General features: G+C 40.1%; 1 protein-coding gene across 2 annotated transcripts in view; it reads right to left on the bottom strand.

Moving 5' to 3' along the window:
• Positions 1-22,318, bottom strand: part of SEC24A (SEC24 homolog A, COPII coat complex component) — a 34,178-nt gene that overhangs the window by 5,531 nt on the left and 6,329 nt on the right. Inside the window, exons 2-21 of one of the 2 annotated variants that reach the window (XM_083728375.1) lie at positions 18,591-19,109; positions 17,477-17,632; positions 16,071-16,148; positions 14,624-14,775; positions 13,942-14,114; positions 13,439-13,541; positions 11,846-11,972; positions 11,454-11,563; positions 9,324-9,436; positions 8,413-8,531; positions 7,502-7,557; positions 5,932-6,138; positions 5,601-5,721; positions 5,110-5,268; positions 3,206-3,379; positions 2,566-2,676; positions 2,004-2,179; positions 1,342-1,479; positions 644-748; positions 403-495 (exon numbers count right to left, since the gene is read on the bottom strand). In XM_083728375.1, the coding sequence (XP_083584501.1) occupies positions 403-495; positions 644-748; positions 1,342-1,479; positions 2,004-2,179; positions 2,566-2,676; positions 3,206-3,379; positions 5,110-5,268; positions 5,601-5,721; positions 5,932-6,138; positions 7,502-7,557; positions 8,413-8,531; positions 9,324-9,436; positions 11,454-11,563; positions 11,846-11,972; positions 13,439-13,541; positions 13,942-14,114; positions 14,624-14,775; positions 16,071-16,148; positions 17,477-17,632; positions 18,591-19,109 (2,990 nt within the window). The remainder of the gene's footprint in view (positions 1-402; positions 496-643; positions 749-1,341; positions 1,480-2,003; positions 2,180-2,565; positions 2,677-3,205; positions 3,380-5,109; positions 5,269-5,600; positions 5,722-5,931; positions 6,139-7,501; positions 7,558-8,412; positions 8,532-9,323; positions 9,437-11,453; positions 11,564-11,845; positions 11,973-13,438; positions 13,542-13,941; positions 14,115-14,623; positions 14,776-16,070; positions 16,149-17,476; positions 17,633-18,590; positions 19,110-22,318) is intronic. The other variant, XM_083728376.1, reaches the window with a different exon arrangement.

Here is a 22,318-nt window from a genome sequence, read left to right as displayed (position 1 = left end):
TAAATCTGCTCTGGGGGCTTTCTCAACTCTTTGGAGCCAATCTGGAGGAATCCTAGAGGAAAGACATCCCTCCGCACTACTTCACTGAATGCTGCCCGTAAATTCAGACACTTGTGAGGGATATCTAAAGATTAGAACAGGTGAAGTGAGCTGCCTGTAAGCCAATCCTTAAAAATACTGCAGTTTGCACAGCAGGAATTTTAATTGTGTAGCTTAACTTTTGCATGTAGTTCTAAGGAGCCAGAAGTTCTTCTGAATTACAGAGGAATCCTCACTTACATGGGGGTTCCATTCTGGGATGTGCAGAAGTCCATTCTGACCCTGTTCTGCCCCCGCACCCTTTCGGCACTGTGCACCCTTGTTCACAGTTTTGCGAGTTGGGAGTTGCCTGCACATTCTTACCATATTGTGTGGTATTGATGCATAGTGTTGAACTCCAAGGACACGGCTGATAAAGTTCTGTCCACAATTCTTTCCAACCCACAAAAACATCACCTGTAAAGACAGACATGGATAACCAGAAAACATTACTCTTTGCATTTTACTCCTCTCATACACTTTCTGGCAAATGACAGCTATAAAGCTTCAAAGAGAATGAGCCACATTTTGCACACAATACGAATATTAGCAGAATGTAACTTACAGAGCCAGCATCCATAAGGTAGGCACCATCTCTATTTATCTTCTCCACAGACAGCTGGAGAATGGGAGGCTGAGGTATTGTTTTGTCATTGACGTTGAGGGCTCCCTAAAGAAATATGCATATAATTGGTAAGATATGAAGAGGCTACAGGTCAGATCTTGATTAACAATAGGAATAGAGACCTTATCGTGTAAAAAGGCACAATGTACCGACCCGTATGTTGCAACTGCATTTTACCCTTCAGTATGATTAACCTTAAGGGATGCGGTTGGCGCTGTGGGTGAAACCACAGAGCCTGGGGCTTGCCGATCAGAACGTTGGCGGTTTGAATCCCTGTGACAGGGTGAGCTCCCGTTGCTCAGTCCCTGCTCCTGCCAACCTAGCAGTTCGAAAGCACGTCAAAGTGCAAGTAGATAAATAGGTACCGCTCCGGCAGGAAGGTAAACAGCGTTTCCGTGTGCTGCTCTGGCTCGCCAGAAGCGGCTTAGTCATGCTGGCCACATGACCCGGAAGCTGTACGCCAGCTCCCTCGGCCAATAAAGCGAGATGAGCGCCGCAACCCCAGAGTCGTCCGCGACTAGACCTAATGGTCAGGGGTCCCTTTACCTTTACCTATGATTAACCTTAATCATGGCAAAACCTTATCGAGGCCTAAGAGGTGGTGTTTACAGGCACAATTTAGAGAAAAATGATCATACCTCGTCTGTGAGATTGTCAATCCGGTATAAATTAGGATGCATCATAAGCATGAGGTACACTAAAGGTTGGTTCTTCACTTGACACATGGTAAAGATGCGATCATCCAAACGTATGTTTGTCCCGGTTTGGAATGCTTTCTGTGAATAAAAGTAGCATCATTGCCACATCCATTACTCAGGAAGTAAACATACACAGCATAGCATACAATTTATATCCCATTTGGTAATATATGTGAGAGAGGAAGATGAAAGGACATCTCAGAGGGCAACACACCAAGATCTATCTGTGCTCTGCTTATTTGTTTGTATAAAATTCATGTTGTTTGAAAAAGTCTGATTTAAATACAGTTAATAAATTTGAAAGTGCAACAGCAACAAACACTAATCAATCTAGAAGGAAGGATTCATTAGTCTAAATCCAGAGGGCCAGTTTCTCCTCACACTCCAGGACTTGAGGAACAACTTCCTATCATAACCTGCTGTCAAAAAGCTTTAACCACAACTTGTAAAGTTTCAGGGAAGCCAAAATGGAACACTGAAAAACCACTGAAGCTGCAGTGGACAGAGGAAATGGTAAAACCAGTGTTTCCATGTATTTTGGTGCACATCTCGGCACCTTCATATCCTGGATATTATGTTTTCAAATTTACTTTCATCCTTACCTGCTTTAAGAGAGCCAGCACATACAATGGGAAGAGACGTAATGAAATCGGAGCCATGAGTCCAGGCTGCTGAATGGTTAGGACAGAGGACCGGTACGCAGACAGAGAATCTATTACAGCATTCACCAGTGCATCTCGAGCATCACTCAGGCTAGCAGTAACTGACCGGTCAACAGCTAAAGAAAAAAAGTACATACTGATTTTGGCTACTAAGTTAGGCGTTCTTGATGATCTATGGTTATACAGTTGCTTAAGACACTCTCTCTCTCTCTCTCTCTCTCTCACTCACTCACACACACACACACACACACAAACAAACAAAAAGCTAGGAAGAATGCAAACCAGAGATGGCAGAATGTCAGCCCTTCACACAGTGAGTCATTGTTCCAGCCACTTGAACCCACACAGCTATAGCACAATGCTATGCAATACAAACCAAAAACATTCACCACCACCTTCAGTATCTCAAGAGCAATATGGTGGTAATAAAATAATAATTGTTCAGACATTATTATTCAGAACTACAAATACCTTACTTTCAAAAAACAACCAAAGCACTTACCCATATTGGCTAGCAGCCCAGTAATTGCTTGCACGTCAGCTCCCAAATAAACATCACTCAGCTGGCTAACAACTGGTAAGCACAAAGTGTGAACACGAATCCTCCTTTCACCTGTACAGGGAAATCCATAACATCAGAGCTGCATCTAACAAATGTGTCCAGGTGATGCTTCAGAAACTTTCACAGATGTAGCCCAACATTATAATTAATAGTCTCCCCCCCCGCCGCCTTAATGTAGTTCTTCACATAAGTCAAACACAGGTTGCAGTTTTTCAACCAAACTTCCACCAGAGACACTTTAGAAGAAAAATCATAGAATTGTAGATTTGGAAGGGACTCCCAGCATCATCTAGTCCAACCCCCTGCAATGCAGGAATCTCAACACAGAATCATAGAATTGTGAATACTACAAATGTCCATCTTCAGCTAAGCAGTTGTTCTATTTAATAATGTGCATTCTGGCCTGGAGTTCATTAATGCAGTAATGAAAAAACTACAAACAAGCTAGTGTGTGCTAATTAGTCAGATCTATGAAGACTCAAGACCAATTAATCTTATCTTCACAAAAAATGTAGATCAACAAGCATGTATATATTTTAGCAGATACTACTAGTGGCAATAGATGCCATGACATCCTTACCTTTACTAGACGTATAGAGGAGAGCTGACTGGAAGCAGACAACCTGCATGTCTGTGAGATTCTCCTCTACTGACATCTGTACGGCATATCCTGCATCAGGGTTCACATTGGGTAAAGACAACAGATCTGTTGACCGTACAAAGAAGTTGCCATGGAAGGTATGAATCGAAAGGCCTATGGAAGAGAAAAGTGTTTCAGGAATACTATTTCAACTCAAATCTTGCACAATCACTTTGACTGCATTGTCTCCTTGCAAAGAAAGTCTTAAGCACGTCTGAAAGCTGCTGAAGTTCAGTAATTTATCCAGCTCTCCAGCATCAGACCAGCCTTAGGCAGTGCCACTAAACACCTATTTACTGGGTGTCCTCTATTCAGAGAACTTGTATAAGGTAATGGCTGAGATCCAAAGGGCCATATGTGATATTCCATGGACCCATTTCCACTACAAACTTGCGCTTTGCTGGAAAGCTTTATTAGAGAAATATTTAACATAAGTGCAAAGGGCAACAATCCTCCTGTGCTGATGTGGAAGCTATTTTGGCACATGTAGAGGGCACTTTGGACCAAGCCAATGTCTCAAAGTCTCAGTGACTAAACAGATAAGTAGCACAATACCTTAAGGAATAATTACACACATGTATTAACACTTGCATTATCACAGGGAGTCAGTCAAGTCCTGTAAGGGGGACTAAGGAAAATAAAATAATGCTCTCAAACTAAAAGACACAGAAGCAACTCCATTACTATTTCACCTGAACTTGATTTAAAGATTAACACTTGGGGGATGGTCTCACTTTATTAACAATTTTTTCCACTTGCAGAACTGTCTGAAGGTTATTTTTAGCTAGACTTGGTAGACTCTATAGGTAAATTCAGAGCAAGCTCACACAAACAAACATTTACCTTTTCCCAAGGCTAGTTAATTCAAGAATATTCTCTCTCTCTTTAATTTTGTTTTAGCTCCCATTGTTCGGTCCCTGCTCCTGCCAACCTAGCAGTTCAAAAGCACGTCAAAGTACAAGTAGATAAATAGGTACTGCTCCGGTGGGAAGGTAAACAGCACTTCTGTACGCTGCTCTGGTTCGCCAGAAGCAGCTTAGTCATGCTGGCCACATGATCCTGAAGCTGTACGCTGGCTCCCTCGGCCAATAAAGCAAGATGAGCGCCACAACCCCAGAGTCGGTCATGACTGGACCTAATGGTTTGGTGTCCCTTTACCTTTACAGTGGTACCTTGCAAGACGAATGCCTCGCAAGACGAAAAACGCGCAAGACGAAAGAGTTTTCCGTTTTTTGAGTCGTTCTGCAAGACGAATTTCCCTATGGGCTTGATTCGCAAGACGAAACGTCTTGCGAGTTCTTGCGAGTTTGTTTCCTTTTTCTTAAAGCCGCTAATAGCCGCTAAGCTGTTAATAGCCGCTAAGCCGCTAATAGCCATGCTTCGCAAGACGAAAAAACCGCAAGAGGAAGAGACTCGCAGAACGGATTAATTTCGTCTTGTGAGGCACCACTGTATTTATTTTTAAAAGTAAATAACAAATAGACAAAAGTGCTATTTTTTGTATAAGGAAAGATTTAAAGACCTGTATCCATTAAAACTGAAGCAGAAATCCAGCTCTAGGGATGTGGAAACTGCTTCCTGACTCCAAATTCAACTAATCCAAGTCTTTTCTTTTTGGAAACAGCCTGGCCTACTCATCGACAGAAAGAAGAACCACCCAGTATTCTGGACTACTGGATCACAACACACTGGGAGAATCTAATACATTCACAGTGCATGTTCACTGTTCTAAATATTCTAAATTCACGATGCTAAGCTTTTAAATATTTGCTTCTGCCAGTTACTTATTTAGGCACTTATGGAAGCATTGCTTTGCTTAACATTAGCAAATTAAATTGTCTGACCTTTCGTACACCTTATTCGCATGACAGCCTCAAAACCAATCTTCCGAGTCAAGTATCGTTTCAGCTCTTTTTGTAGTTTCTCCACCAGAAGAGGATTGTGTTGTTGATGGTAAGATTGATAGTAATAGACACTACCAGCTGAATACCTCGATATACAACCTAAAAATAAAAATCCAAGGATAAATTGAAGGAACAAACTACAGTCAACACAATAAATACAATCTAACATTGATAGTATTGGGAGATGCACTAACAGTATTGGGAGAAAGTATGTGCCAGGGTATTTTAAAATATTGTAGAAATGTTACAGTAAGCCCACAACTTATGCACATTTAACTTGTACGCATTCAGCTTATTGTATTAAAATTTAACTTTCTATACTCCAACTGGAACCCAGCATTAAGATTCAGTTTACTATTTAAAACGTATTGTTAAAACTATCATGCTGATTTCTTTTCCTTTTCACACAAATGTGAAAATACCTTACTCACCTAATGAAGCCAAGTCAGAGTACTGCCCGCTAAGGAGGAACAGGTCAACTGCAACCTGCTGTCCAGAACAGTCCAAGGCCAACTTTTTATAAAAGTCAGTAGATGGTGTAAGATGGATATCCTGGTGAAAAAGTCAAAATGATAGAACTTCAAAATACACATTTCTGCTGTTCTCCATGAACTCGCGTGGACTGAAGCAGTAGCTCAACTTATCCGTAAAAGAGACTGGGCATGGGTTCAAAACGATGTTTTGAGGGATGCAGTTGCAGCCAATAAGACAAGTTAAATTGAGGGTTACTTAAAGAATACATAGAAAGCAGCTTTTGCTAACCTTTGCAGCAGCTTTTTGGTTAGGCTCTTCCCGAGGTTTGAGAGCACCCACTCCTACAGTTGGAAGTTGTGTCTGGAAGACAGAAATCCGACCACCAGTGGGGGACATCAATTTAAAGGCAGCCTGTAGTGCGGGTCCCAGAGCACTCTGAGTTTCCAGGGAGTTAGTAAACATTTGAGGCAAAGTTTTCAATAAATCTTGAATTAGCTGGGGGGAAAATAAGAGCATTAGAATATTCAAAAGACATGTCTCCCATAGAATTCAAAATTTCATTAGAAGCATTCATAAAAGACATTTTGTTAGCAAATATTAAGCCTTGCCATTTTATAGCAACTGGTCTCTGAAGATTCCCAACCCACCCAACCCCTTCCAAGATACACATTCTTTCAAAATCAAACATAACCCCACAAATTCAATGAACTCTCCTTTCTATCTTTCACATACTTGTCCAAAAATGTGCTCCCAAACTCCAGCCCATTACCATCCTCGCCTCCCTGAATATAATTTCAAGATAGACTAAAAGAAGCTTCAATATCTGCAACACAGGTGGGCACTTGGATAAACAGAATTTGGGATTCTTTTTTTGCGGGGGGGGGGGGGGGCTTAGTTATTGTGCCTATAGCGTGTTCACCAAGGGTATGAGCTTAAAAGTAATGCTAAATTCCTGAAGTGGAATCTCATATAGAAACACTTTAATAAGGATTTCAAGTCCTCTTGATTAGTATTACAAAGTATCTGTGCTTTAAAACAGTCTTGCAACTCCTGTAATATGCATTATATCCTACCTATTCACATGCAAGCACACATGGAACTTTGCTTTGCTTCAGACTACAGTGATACCTTGGGTTACATCCGCTTCAGGTTACAGACTCCACTAACCCAGAAATAGTACCTCGAGGTAAGAACTTTGCTTCAGAATGAGAACAGAAATCATGCTCCAGTGGTGTGGCGGCAGCAGGAGGCCCCATTAGCTAAAGTGGTGCTTCAGGTTAAGAACAGTTTCAGGTTAAGAACGGACCTCCAGAACGAATTAAGTACTTAACCCGAGGTACCACTGTATATGGCAGCATAATCTAATAAAACTGAAGACTTGGATATTTTGGGAAACACTAATACCAAATGATTTGATAATTTGGGAAGCACCTGTTTATACCATATTTGGTTTCTTCTAGAAAGAGGGAATCTATACCAAATAAACATGAAGCATAAAGGAAATATTTTTAAAAAAACATTACTTTGAAGATAAAGATTGGACACCACTGATTTAAAAGGATTTCAAATTGAACATGTTCAAGTATAACTGTTAAAGTTTCAGAAGTCAGCTCCCCCCACTGCCTCAAATTCAGATTAGCGGTTTTATCATTTATTCTGTTCTTAGAAAAGATGTTGCCTAGTCAGTTGGCAAAGAACTTTGCACTGTACATATTTGCGCAACCAATCAACTGGAGTGGGCAAAAAACTTTAGCTCATAGCCTTATAAGGGCTAGGGGGAAATGATCAAAAGGACAGAGTTAAATGACATCTGTTTTAAACATATACTTGCATAGTGACTTCATAGTATTAATCTTACCTCTTTACTTTCATTTAAGTTTACTAGTAGGTTTTCCGGCATTGGGATAAACACTTCTGCAAGAAAAACAAAAATGCGATGAAAGCTCTCTGAATCAGTTTGACTTGTTTAAGAAGTATTCTTAAATATTCCCCACATCTACGAAATGCATTAAGTGCTTGTAAAGCATTCTCTTCATAATAGTCCAGGCAGGTGGGAAGGAGATAACAGACTCTTTCACAGCAACAGACACTTCAGTCAAGGATATGGTATGCAACTGGACATCTTTAGACTGTCCTCTGAGAAAAATGCTTTAGAAGAACTGGTTGGTTTAGCTGCTTTAGCAATTTCCCTACACACACACACACGCACCTCTGCAAGAAAATGAAAAGTTGGTTTTACTGCCAAGTTCCATTCTTGTATGTCAGCAGGAAACAGTTAACCCATTCTCCAGTCAAAGGCAAGACCAACAACTTTGATGTCCTTTCCAAGAGGAATGAATGACCCCCAACAATTAGAAAGCCCAGGTAAAAAGTTGTTTAAAGAACACAGAAATGGATAAAAATGAAGATGCAAAAGCCTTGAGAGTGGCAAGTGAGGTGCTCCATCCCATTCTTGTCAAAAAGGTGGTTTGACCCATACTGAAAAAGGCAGCTTTTGATGTCCCATGTGCTGACTCAGGCAGCCTTTTCAGGAAGCAGCAGTGCCTCAATTTTCCCTTTATTGGGTCAGACAAATGACAGGAGAGAGTCAATAAAGTTGCCCTTTCTTTTGAAAGGGCCTGTAATATCTGAGAAACCAAGTGAATGAGCAGCCTTCCTGGACCTCTACAGCGGCAAGTATATTACACCAGTTCTGATTCTAGGAATCACAAAGCATACTTCATAAAAGCATACTTCATAAATCTAATGCTACAGATTATTTCTACTTACCTTCAATATCTGAAACTATCAACATCTGGGGCTGAGAGAGACCTTCTTGAAGGCTATAGAAATGGATTGTGCTGTCAAATGTTATAAAGCCTATTTTTGTTCTAGTGTTTCCTGGAAGTCTGAAAATTAAACATAGAAACTTGGTATCATGTTTAATAAGGCCCTAAGTGCACATTCATGACAGATAGATGTATTTTCTTTGGGAATAAATGTTTGTAATGCATTACCCTTTGATTAATGCTTCATTTTTCTTGCAAACAGCTATCAAAATGTCATTCAGGGTGGCAGCATTCAATGTAGTAGATTAAAACCTTATGGTGATTTTATTAAGGTAACAAAAACATATCACCATGCTAAGGATGGTTAAGGAAAAATAATCTTGCAAGAAGAAAAAATCTGGAATGGGTTGGATCTAGGTTAGGGTTATTTCAAGCATATCTCAAATGCACTGTAGGTTCTATAAAGATTTCATCTGTTACACCAATATATTTACATTTGTTTACTGAAAAAACAATACAAAAGCACAATGTTCCTAATCAGAATGCCTCTACAAAGTACCTGCATTCGTTATTTGCGTGAATGTGCTTCTTGAATATATTCTTTTGAAATCCAGTACAGTACCACAAGAAACTAAAGTCCTTTAGTTGCTTTAATGAAAAGAAATACAGTGCAGCAAATTGGGGGTTTTAATACAATGAGCTTGAGAATGTAAATTGTTTCGGTGATGAATACAAATTTGGTACCTGAAATTCACAGTAAGTGCGTAGGGTGCTTATTATGAAAATGGCAGCTTGAAATAACATCAATTGATTTTTTTCCAGGTTTGGCACATGAAAGGATTGGACCAAACATGACAATGACATGAACATTAAAAACTACATGGACAGAGTGAAAAGATGTGCAGGACTTACAAATCTAGATTGTCCAACACGGTCTTGCATACAGTGTTCAAGTATCCTGTTTCTATTGCATTATGTGACACATCAAACACAAAGAGGTACACAGGAGGCTGAGGTGGACGTAGCTGAAAAAGAAACAGTTACCTTAGTTTAAATTTCTAAACCTTGTCACAACACTACTCCTAGTTGATTTTAAATTAAAATTAGAAGCACAATTGGACAAGGTAGGTTTTTGCTGGGGGGGGGGGACAAACTGAGAACAACCAGGCATTGTGTGTTTTCTTCCATCACTTGAAATATACATGCCAGGATTGGAATGTGGGAGAGGAAACCAAATTTCTCACACATTTGGAATGCTCATTATCCCATGTCCTGTCCCAATCATGTCCAAGGTTTCAAATATGTTTTGAAATTCTGAGGCTAGTCTCAAGGAACAACAAGCAGTTGTTCTTTGAAGAAAATATATTATGGATCATCTTTTCCTTAGAAGGCACAATACACATGGCTTGTCTTCCTGACTCATCACTGGGTTAAGTTCATTATGTGACAATGAGGGACAGAGCCTTCCCCATTGTGGTACCAGATCTCTGGAATGTCAGAGTCAATACACATTTACCGAGGCTTTTTGAAGTTTTAAAGTTGATTAGTATCCAACCTGTTCTGCTTGCCATTGTTTTTATGTACGAATTTGTTGTTTTATCCTTCACTGCATTATAATGAATTTGCTTTATTTTGTCTTTGTATGACACCCTGTTATCTCAATTGCTGAAGGGTGGTCTGGAAGCATTTTAAAATATGTAATGTTGGGGTGTCTTGGGTGTTTTCTCTACTAAAAATTAACATCTTTATTTGAGAGGATTTTCATTCTTTTTCTTGGTGTCATATTAAGACAGAGAAAGGCTATGCCTGATAACCAAGCCAGATACACTTATGGGTCACAATTCTATTATGGAAGTTTAACAGAGTAAATACAACCAGTCTATTGCATTTATAGGCAATAGGCTTGTAATTTTACAAAAAAAGCTGTATTCAGTGGGCAGCATCCATGGGATAGATTTGGTGTGTTGCATGTCCTCCAGGGCTTATCTGTGCTCCCTTCTGCACACACACACACACACACACACACACACACGGATGGGGGGAGCCGTTCCTGATGGCAAGGACACCACCAGGGAACAGCATTCAACATGGTGTGAATGCGATAGTCAAAGAAAAATGGGTAATCCCTCATTACTGAAAACATAAGCACTTATGCTTATGCTTGGCACTGTGAGGATCACAGCCATTTCTCCTAGACTAATACAGTGCAATATAATAAAAATGAGAACTATATTAAAATAGCAACTTTTTCCTAAAGCAGTACACTTACCTTGATTTACTTTTGTATTTTTATTATTTATAAATTGCATTTTACATGTTTTGCCAGATCATTTACATGCAAAACAGCTATTTTTTAAAATAAAAAAAAAATACAACCCCCACCCACCCCTTAAGGGATGCGGATGGCGCTGTGGGTTAAACTACAGAGCCTAGGACTTGCCAATCAGAAGGTCGGTGGTTCGAATCCCCACGACGGGGTGAGCTCCTGTTGCTTGATCCCTGCTCCTGCCAACCTAGCAGTTCGAAAGCACGTCAAAGTGCAAGTAGATAAATAGGTACCGCTCCGGCAGGAAGGTAAACAGCGTTTCCGTGTGCTGCTCTGGCTCGCCAGAAGCGGCTTAGTCATGCTGGCCACATGACCCGGAAGCTGTACGCCGGCTCCCTTGGCCAATAAAGCGAGATGAGCGCCGCAACCCCAGAGTCGGTCACGAATGGACCTAATGGTCAGGGGTCCCTTTACCTTTACCTACTCCTTGAAGACAGGTGTTCCCTTGATTTGTTTTTAAACCCAAGGCAGTCGCCTTTTCATCCATCTGGAAAAGGCTGTCATATCAAAAATGTCTTCAGTTGACTCCCAAAGTACAGATAGTGGACACCTGTTGTACCTTAACAAGGATGCTATTCCACAGAACAGGGGTAGTCACTTTGAAAGCCCTGCTTTGCAGGTAAACGACAGGGAAGGGAATAAGGTCTTCTACTAAACAGAAGCTGTTTTTTATTGGGTTATTATAGCAGGCAGCTAGCTTGGGTAAAGGACCTCACCATATATTCAGAAGGAGCCATAAACTCAATTGTGGCATTTTGAACTTCAGGTCTTTTATGAGGTTCTCCATAAACTCTTGTCACAGGATTGTACATAAATTCTTCAGGAACTGCAAGAGGGGGGAAAATATAGTGCTTTACTGTAAGATACAAGCATTCTAGGGATTGAATATTCTAGATATAGTCGTACACCTAGCATTCCCTAAGGTTATCACGTAAAATTTATCCCCCTAACATATTACATCCTCAAGCACTAAACCCTTGAAAGAGCTAGCAATTGATACAATTATGTCCCACTGGAATTAGGTAGCATATTAACATATAGCAGGTATCTGATATCAATACAGTTGATGCTTTTAGTGGATTTATGCTCATTTGACAAAAAAACTCACCATCATTCACTCTGTAACATAAATTGCACTTCCATCTCCTTTGGTCAAGAAAGCTGACAAAAGGATTGATGTATGTCCTACAGCTACGACACCTCACAATTGTACTGGAGGTTACCACAGGCAATTGCTGGAAAAGAAGAAGGCTTTTGTAAGTCATGTGTTGGGAATGCACTAGCCACCTTGAGTAATTTGGGTGCCTACCTCTGGCCCAGATGTAAACAGATATGGTACAATGGTCTAAGCACTAGCGTCTCTGTCAGCTGAAGGTGGGTTTCCACATGTGTGATAACAACAATTATTTTAACTGCGCCCCAGTGTTTTATTTGACACTGAGACATACATGAATCATGCTCTGTGGTGGGAAATGGTTTTGCAAGACCACCATATTATGTTAAATCACCAGTTTTACAAGCAAAAAATTATCTTAAGTGACAATGCACAAATTTTATTGCTGCAGTAAAATGGAAGCAGGAGGACTACTAGGGTTGTTCCTAATGGTACAACTTAGCTTGTCCCACAGAACTTCCTTTCCCTCTCCTTCCTTACCCCCCATCAACTGCTGCAGAGGGTTTGAAAAACCCCAGAGCAAACTGGGGCAGTTGTAGGAGGAGGAGAGGGAAGGGAAATTCCATTGCAAGAGGATGTTGTTCCACTGGTGCAATGACTTTGCAGGATACAATCAAAATTGCTTCTAAATAACTTTTATCAGGAAGTGTTGTTTAGTTGAGGCCACTAGTCCCCTTACCAGCATATTCTTAAACTGGAGTATTAAACTTAATCCTGTAAGGTCACATTCAAATGTACATTTACATAAAAAGTAAACCCATTATAAGAAAACAGGGTAGAGTGGCTGTCTACTATGATAACAACCGATGCCACAATCATTTCCCACTAGGATCAAGTAGTTATTCCCCAGCCTAGAAACCCTCTACCTATTTGCAAACAGCAACCTATTCAAATCAGGGAAAGGCAGATTTTGAATGCACTCTTTGATTTAAAGATTAGCAACTGAAATATCTGTTAAGAATAAACCTAACACCATACGGCTTTTGAAGGCTGCAGTACTGAATGATGCACAAAGTTACTACCATAAGGGTATAGATAAGATGTTGAAGAATGGGAAGGTCTCCATTAACAAAGCTCCTTTCAAGTGGGGCTCTGAAATGTCATCTTGCAGGAAATGTTATTTTTCTAGGGCAAGGCTAACAAAACTGTTTATACTGGCTGCAGTCATATGATCTTCTAAAACAATGGTTTGGGGAATTTTGACCACACTCTTCCTTCCCTTGCACATAGGGCCTAATTCCTTACTTTCTGTATTGAACCAAACCACAAGCTGCAGTGCCACCCAAACCACTGAACCGTCGCTTTGGGTGATATTGCGTAAAAGGATCTATCCTGGTTTGCAATCCCGATTTGTAGGTACTGGCCACACCATTTGATTCAAGCCCTACAGAAGAAATGGGATGTGGGGGGAATGCATGTGCACAGCGCTCACACTCCATCCTCCAAATATTGTTTGGAGGATTATTTGAATGCTTTCTTCTGAAAGCCAACTCCCCATCACTCAGAGTTTTACATAATGTATCATACCGATAGGTCTTTGAAAGGATGAAGCAGGAGCCCCAAAGGAAGTTTGGCTTTGTTCAGTAAGGCCTGAGTTTGAGGAATGTTAGTCAAGGTACATCGGAATAACCTACATGAGGGACAAACGGTGAAAGTCACTATTAATTGCATGCATCACCCCTTCCTGATCAGGACAGATAGTTTTCCTTATGACCCTCTCTTACGTAAAGTTTCAGTCAAGCAATAAGCTCAGATTCAGTTTTATGCAGTGTGACAACCACCAACAAATGCAAAATCTAAATATAGTTTATAATACCCCAGGTGAAAACCACAGGGACACACTCTGAAGAGGGTATCTACAGAAGTGTTCTTCTGTTTACTATTAATCCTACTTGAAAAGCAATCACAGGCTACATGCCAGCTATCGACTAAGCTCCCAACAGAAGGCAGGCACACCTTCAGGACATATGAAAGTGAAGAGTCTTCCTTCCCCCAACCCTCAAAATAAATAATTTTTAAATTGGCCTTACTCTGGATTACAGTTGACCTTCTGGATATCTTCGTGCAAGTTCGGAATAGGTGCTTGCAAAGGGGTTGCAGGGAGAATATTTCTGTCTTGAAGAAGATTAATAGGTCTTAATCCTTCTGGTTGAAGGCTCAGTCCACCCATAGATGCAGCTAAGGAATTTGCTCCCAGGCCAGGCTAATGAAAACAGAATTGCAAGGTTAGCCGTTTGAATCACCTTTAAAATTCATTCATATCAACTGGATGGAAGAATGCTATGTTTGCAGACCACTTGCACTAGAGCATTTAAGTAGAAGTTGATCTTGCCCAAAATGCTGTTTGAACTAAGAGCCAAACTGGACATGGACTTTAAATAATTTTTGGAACACATATTTCAGACAATATTCTTTTACAATATCAAGCAGCAATGCTTGATTGTTGATTATTAGAAAGGAATGCAGAAAAGACTGGTGGGAAAATAATGTACCCAGAATTCTCAATTGGTATAGATATTGGACTCACTAAAGCTCTCTGGAATAAAGAAGGCTGAAATTCAAAGTCAGCAATGTCTTTATGTAGATGTATTTATTAGTTCATTTTTTATTCTGTGTGTCCCCCCCCCCCCAACAAATAGTGCTCAAGACAGCTCAATGAACTCCCAAGATAACTTACATAGTTAACATTTTAGTAAGATTTTAAAGATTTACTTGAGGAAACTGTGGTGATCCACCTGGATACTGCATTCTTGGTCCTGCAGATGGAGATGCATTCTGGTAGCCTGGTGGCAAGGTGGGATAAGCACTCCCAACATGTCTGTTTGTTTTAAGATTCTGAGGAGCAGAAGGGGGATGTGCAGTTGCTAAAAGAAGAATGTACTCATTAAAATGCAAGCAATAACACTAACATTCCAGTCGTAACAAGGTGGAACTCTCTTCATATTTTTTTCTATGTAGCAACCAATATGCACACCACTTTACACGTTCCTTAAAACTCTAGCTCAGTAATGAGGAACCTGCGACTGCGAGTCCAGATTTTGCTGGACTACAACTCCCGCCAGTTCCAGTCAGTATGGCCAATGGTCAAGGATGAGATACCCCCCCAGTCCAGCAACATCTGGAGGGCCACAAGCTCCCAATAATCAATACAATCTATACACTGCTGTAATTGAAGTAAAAATGCTTTCTGAGTGAACAACTCTGCAGGGTATGTGGTTTAAAGAAGACCTAAGGCTTGCATTGCACCATGCACTTGGATAGGTCATACAGCAGCAACAATATCATTACAATCTAACATTAAACGGAACTGAAGTATTTCCATTTCTAACTTGCTAGTCTTAATTTAGGAATACTGTATATGGCCAGAGGGTTTTCATTAATTAGCCTATCAGGAAAAGGAAACATGTTTCAGCTCCTGATTTGCCAACAGCAGCTTAATGACTGTAGTTCTGCAAGTGTCAACTGATTCCATTTGCCTGTTTGTCTTCATGCTTTGTGTTTGACCAATTATGTCAAGCAGCACTAGGAGGTCTTAAATGTAATTTGCAATTTCCCCCTGTAGTCAAGACTTTATCATCTTGCCCAATATAACATGAGTTCAGTGAGTGACTTAATACTTTCAGGAATATTCATCTTATCTGTTAAATAATTAAAGGTTATTAAAATTAAAAGGAAGTCATTCAACTTAAAGTGGGCTTAGCTTTATACAATGTATAATCTACATATGTTATGTTCACTTTCTAGCTCTGGAAAATAAAAATGTATTCATAATATTTCTTACTGCCCTTCACCATAAGATCCCAAGGCAGATTACAATATAATCAAAGAAGCCCAGTGGTTTCAACCATTATAAAAACAAGTAAAACAATTCCAAACAAAAGCAGCACAGTGTTCATTAAAAAATAGGCATGGCTAAAGAGCAGAGGCCAAACTATTACAGACTTCAGTCTCTTGCACCAAAAGGCTTATACATTTTTTCACCCAAAGTCTTACCTGTCACACCATTGCATGGATATTAAACAGGCCCATGTGTTTAGGTTCAGAATGTTTGAAACAGTTAACTCTCCATATATTTACATTTAAGCAATGGAAGAGGCAGGAAGCTGCTGTCATGAAGTAGAAATGAGATGGCTGATAAATTGAAGAAAGTATGTCTTACCCAAGAAGCCTCCTCCTTCTATTGTATCATAATTGTTCTGGACCAACAATCCATCACTGGCAGTGGATGCAGGATCACCTGCCAAGAAAGGCATCTGTTAAAAGCAAATGCTTGTGTAGTTCTTGCCACTAAAAACAATTCTGGATGATATGCAAAGGATAAATGTTGTTAAGGTTAAATAACCCCCATTATGTACAGCTTTTCTCAGTCTGGAAAATAATTCTTCAGTCACCCTACATGACAATTCTACCCATTCAAACAGTACAATTTCCACAATTCATCATGCTACCTTTCTGCAGCATGCTTACATGAATGATGAGAGAAGGGATGTGTAGAAGTCACCTTTAACAGACTCTTTCTAAATGCACTTTCTGATACAGAAACATGTAAATATAGAAATACACAGCCTGATAAAATTGGTGGCTACCCCTTGGCCTCTGTCGTGCAGTACTGCAGAAGTAAGGTTAACAGTAGTCCTATAAATCCAGTAAGGCATAAGCTTTTTGGCACGTAAAATAACACCCTGAGTTTAAGTCAGATCCTAAGGGATAACTATTTGAAAAGCAAAGCTGCTTAAGAGTATTCAAAGATACTTGCAGCCAGGATTTCATTATTCTGGCCTATTTTGAAAACAAAGGTGGCCTGTTCTTCCCTCCAGATTCCTTTGATTAGACTTGAACCAGATGAATATTTCTTATTTTAGAAAAATAAGAGTGAATTGGAAGTTATGAATGGATAAAGACTGCCACCTCAAGTTTACGATAAATCAATGCAATCCTATGCATGGTAACTCAATAGGGCTTACTCCCTAGTAACCATTTAGGATTTCAGAATCTTGCATAGATTTCCTTCCATATAATAATATTTTAATACATAAGCAACAACATCCAAGTTATAACATTCAAGATATAACAAGAGCTGAAAGAGGGTAGGGCAAGGCTATGGACAACATTAAAAGTAGAGATACCCAACCCTGATTTCTGCTGATTCCTTCCTCCCATGCCATGTGGGAGGGTCCCCTGACTGCTGTTGTCAATGGTCACTCCAGAGGTTGTTGAACTATAACGCCCATCAATCCCAGCCAACATGACCAATAGTAAGGGATTAGAGGAGCTGTAGTTTAACAACGTCTGGAGGGCACGAGGTTGAGGAAAGCTAATTTATGTTCTAATTGAATTGCTAAGACTATACAGTACTTTTAGATTTTTAATGCCATCTTTAATCCCACCCATCCCCTACACACCTCTGGATCTATACACTTGCCTTTAAGAGCTTATACCTGTATAAATATATTATGGTGCAACAAGACTCTTGTTTTTGCTGTTTAATAGAGCAACACTGATACCCTACTAATCCTTAGTAATAACATTAAATAACATTTCCTTATTACAGGATAAATTCCTTACCTCCTTGTGTATTTGATGAATTCTGTAAAGCTTGGGGTGTCATGCTTGTTGGAGGAGCCATGGGCCGTGTAGACGCTGGACTGCTAACTGGAGGAGGTCCTAAAGGAGGTCTAACTGGCGAATATGTTAGCTGATTACCTGGAAGAGGAACAGAACCTGCAAGAATCATCAGAACATAGAGTCAACATTGCTTCTGATTTGTTTTATTTTTGTACAGAACCAACCAAGAGGGTTTAATAAGTGCATTAAATTTCTTCTACATGAGGGATATTTCAGGTGAACTTAATAAAATTCAAAGCCAAACTCATTCTACTCCCCTTTTCAATACAATCTGCATATTGATCCAAAGAGCAGGTGTAGGAATATGCACAGAAGTCTTAATTGGGCAGAATGGCCAATGATGATGATGATGATATAGTGATAATATATCACTCACAATGCAATCATGTCATACAAAACTGCTAAGACAGGTTGAGGGAGTTCACTTAGAATGTTAGTATTAATTAGTGTAGCGTGAATATTGTGAAATGTATTTGGCTACCCACACCACCAGGTTTAGCCCTGTTCATTTTGTTTCATACAAGTGTAATAAATCACTCTGTAGGTAAGAGCTACACGTGGTGTAACCCCCATCCACATGACACATTCTGTCTATAATGCCACAAGGTACAACATATACAATGATGTAGCAGGGATGAAATGTTCTCCCCACCCACCTTTTTCTCATACCAGCAACAATGAAGCATCTACTTGTCTGTTGCAAAATGCTTGCACTGCTGGAACCATCATAATAGCACAATGTTGAATTTCACCCAGTGCTTTTTATCTTAAAAAAGGTTTAGGGGTACGCTCATTTTCCTACTCATATTGAAATACTGCCCCTCCATGAGGCCAAACTTAGATACACAAAATGTTTAGAGGTATGTGTATCCCTGCATCCCCCCCGAAAAAAAGCACTGATTTCCACCCACATGAGAACATTTATTCGTTTTGATTGCTTTTAAGTACATCATTATTTCAAAAGTCTGGACTCAAGAATGCTCAAGATGAATGACAGTCAATATTCTTTGCTACTCCAGTTGCAGAAATATATTGGGAGAATTTATTTTCTTACCTGGCTTTGTATAGCTGTTTTGAACTGGAGGACCTCCAGCAGAAGAAACATGATAGCTTGCTGATGGATTTGTATTCCCTGATGAAGGTAACAATGGCTGAGTTGCCCCTGCATGAGCAAAATGGTTTGGCTGAGAGCCCATTGCTGGCTGAATTGAAGGAGCCTGTCCGTACTGCCAGTTTGAGTGTGCTGGGAGATTAAGTCCAGAATGAAAGCTACCTGCAGAGCTTGATGAAGCAGCTGAGTTCTGCGATAGAGGAGGCATCTGGGCAACAGGTCCCTGTTGTGCTGTTGCTAGAGAAGCAGATCCAATAGGTGGCCGATTAAGAGTCTGCCCAGGTCCCTGATAATTACTAAAAGGTGAAGCGTTCTGAGGTGCACCATAGTTATAGGGTCCAGAAGATGTATTCACCAGGTTCTTTGCAGGCGCTTGCTGAGAATACATGCCTGGGACAAAAGAATTGTATCCCTGTCCACCTGGTAAGCGTGATGAATTCACCATTGGGTTTTGTACAGGACCTGGGGAAGGAGGAAATCATTGAATGAATGCTATATATTCTTGCTATTGAGGAATGCAAACATTTCAGGAACAGAAACTAAATTTTCCTGAAGATACAAGTTAAAGGCAGAGAGAAAGCCACCAGGAAAAGCAGTAACTATATGCATTTTTTGCCGATTTGCTTCACATTAATTATAAAGCCCCCATATCATTGTTCACAATGGGGTATAATTCCATAAAAAGAACTACCGTATTTTTCACACTCGACCATAACATGCACGTAGTTTTTAGAGGAGGAAAATCCGTAGGCATGCCACCCGTAGGCATTCCCTCCATAACACGCACAGACATTTCCCCTTACTTTTTAGGAGGAAAAAAGTGAGTGTTATGGTGCAAAAAATACAGTAACATGTTTAAGATTTTGCACAAACAAAAAGGTATGCAATCACTACTGCACAAAAAGTGCTTGGTTGCACAAAAAGAAGGGAAGCTTACACCAAGGCAATTCACAACCCACTGCTCCTCACTATATTTCCCTGTGACCTTAAAAATCTTCTCCAAAGGTTCAAAGAACCCTTAGTAAAGGCCTTTGGTGTGAGATGGGGAGCTACCAGAGGAGACAGGAAATAGACCCAAATCAAGCAGATACCCTTTCCATTAGCACTGTAGCATTATAGCAAGCTGATTGGCACATGGTTACACAAGGGAATGGAATTACCGGTAAGTCATGTTAACTCCCTGAATCACCAACCCAGGTGTCATGCAGGAGACATGTGAAGCAGGTCTGTAGTTGGGATAGGGGAGATTGCCCCCCAAATTCTCTGCACCCCCTAACTTTTAATGAACTGATAATTAAAATTATTTTAGAAAATGAACATGACAACCTTTGTTTTTCTTCTTAAATATGCTCTTATTTGGGATGGTACTGGAGCAGAATCTGCCTACCATTAAACATCATGTGACAAGGGTAAGATGCTTTCCATTAAAACGGAAAGACGGAAGATTGACAGAGCTGGTCAATTTTTTCTTAAAAATCTAAATTCACCAATTAGGTGAGTTATTGACCATTGCACTCATAAATCAAAAAACACATTCAAGGAGACATACAATACTGTTATATCTGTAGCTTGCAAACATTTGCTCAAGCACTGAATGAGGACAATTTGAATCCACTCGTTGAAATACTGAAACACAACCCACAACTACTTGAAATCAGAGCTTGAGTTGGTAAAATCCCTTACTGAAGAATGTCCATCGTTGGTGCAATCTGCATACGAGCTCACAAAATATGGAACAGCATTTCCAGGACATGGTCTTTTCATTAAGACTGCACTGACTATTCTAAGCAGTATGTCAACAGCTGAAAACTGCTTTCCTAATTTAACACTAGTTTTAGGTTCACAAGGGACGCGGGTGGTGCTGTGGTCTAAAGCACTGAGCCTTGGGCTTGCCAATCGGAAGGTCGGCGGTTCGAATCCCCATGACGGGGTGAGCTCCCGTTGCTCAGTCCCAGCTCCTGCCAACCTAGCAGTTCAAAAGCACATCAAAGTGCAAGTAGATAAATAGGTACCACTCCGGCAGGAAGGTAAACAGCGTTTCCATGCACTGCTCTGGTTTCACCAGAAGCAGCTTAGTCATGCTGGCCACATGACCCGGAAAAACTGTTTGCGGACAACCGTCGGCTCCCGTGGCCAGTTAAGCGAGATGAGCCCCGCAACCCCAGAGTCATTCATGACTGGACTTAACTGTCAGGGGTCCTTTACCCCCCGCCCCCTTTTTAAGGTTCACAGCTATTGCCAGTACTGTAATAATGTAAAGCAGAGCTTGCTCTTTTAAGGAGTAACGTCATGACGATAGCATTGGTCTTAGATTCACTACATTTTGCAGCATCGAAAACAATAAAACTTTTGTTATAAATTATAAGAATACTGCTGAAGCTCATTCTTGACTTTCTACTAGTAGTTTGTCTTGTTTTTTACCTTTTTTGTTAACTCATTGCAAGAAAAGTAGCAATTGTCGAAGTTGCTTAGTGAAATATTTTGAATGTACACAAGCTGAAGTACAGTTAAAGGTTAAATAAAAACAGTTTACAATTTTGTTTTTAAAAGTCCTACAGACCAGATAAATGCCCTATTGCTTTTTTGGTCCCCTTCCCAAAATGTTTAGGCTCCCTATGGGCATGATATGGAATGTATCACAACAGTTTTGATTGATACTTTAATGCAGCCACAGAGAGCTCCATGTTTGATCAGAGAAGTGGGAAGGGGATGCTTAGCCCTAAAAAAATCCAACTCTCCCATCCAGGATATTTTTCTCCCCAAAGAGGAAATATTAAGTTGACCTGATGTCGCCCCTACAAATGTGAAAGAAGAAGGGGGCATGACCATCCCAAACTACTGCTTTGATCAAATTTAGAACCTGCTGCAACTGCATTAAACTGAAAACAGAACAGGAGCTGTCAGCAGATGTTCCCCATGTATCCTGTGTCACATCTGGTTTGGCTCCAAGCTGCCATGAGGCAGTAAGAGAGGGGACCACGGTATAGTTAATTTGCTTCAGCCACAGGCCATACACAAACAAATGCAGGCATAAAACAATAACACAAAACAGGCAGAAACAGATAAGATGAAAGAACAAATAACTGCAGGAGTCTTTCCTGTTATTGAAGAGTCACAGCAAATACCACCACCCTGATCCAAGTAACAGATCAAGAGCATCAGGCTCAAAAATAATTTTGCCAAGGAAGATGTGGTGACTGTGCAGTCTGCTTATTTTCATTATAAAAGGACTTGTTTTGTAGATTTTACCAAATTTATCAGCTGGAGGACAAATATATTTTCAATACTTGCAGTTGAAGAATAACTAAGCAAGTAACGAATAATGCCGTCAAAGGTGACACAAAGGGGCAAACTGAAGGGGATTTCCAATATTTCTAATGCAGAACTGCATGTGGTATTTTGTAGAATGTGAGAATGATAAACACTTGGGTTGCTCAACACAACTGTTAATATCAGTTAAATAATTTCCAGCAACATTTTAGTACATAAACACAACATGGGGCCATCTTCATGTAGCCCATCCATCCCACTAAGACAGAATTATTACATTTACGTCCCAGCATTACAAAGGATGCTCAAAATTGAGAAAACAAAAATCCACATGATCAAAACATCACTGCAAAACTCTTGTATCATATGACTAACTGGTAGGTTGAGCTGAGTACATTCTG

The sequence above is a fragment of the Podarcis gaigeae genome (genome assembly GCF_964106915.1).
Source record: "Podarcis gaigeae genome assembly, chromosome: 2".
NCBI lineage: Eukaryota > Metazoa > Chordata > Lepidosauria > Squamata > Lacertidae > Podarcis > Podarcis gaigeae.
The sequence above is the reverse complement of the archived record's forward strand: the minus strand, read 5'-3'. Positions and strand labels throughout refer to the sequence as shown.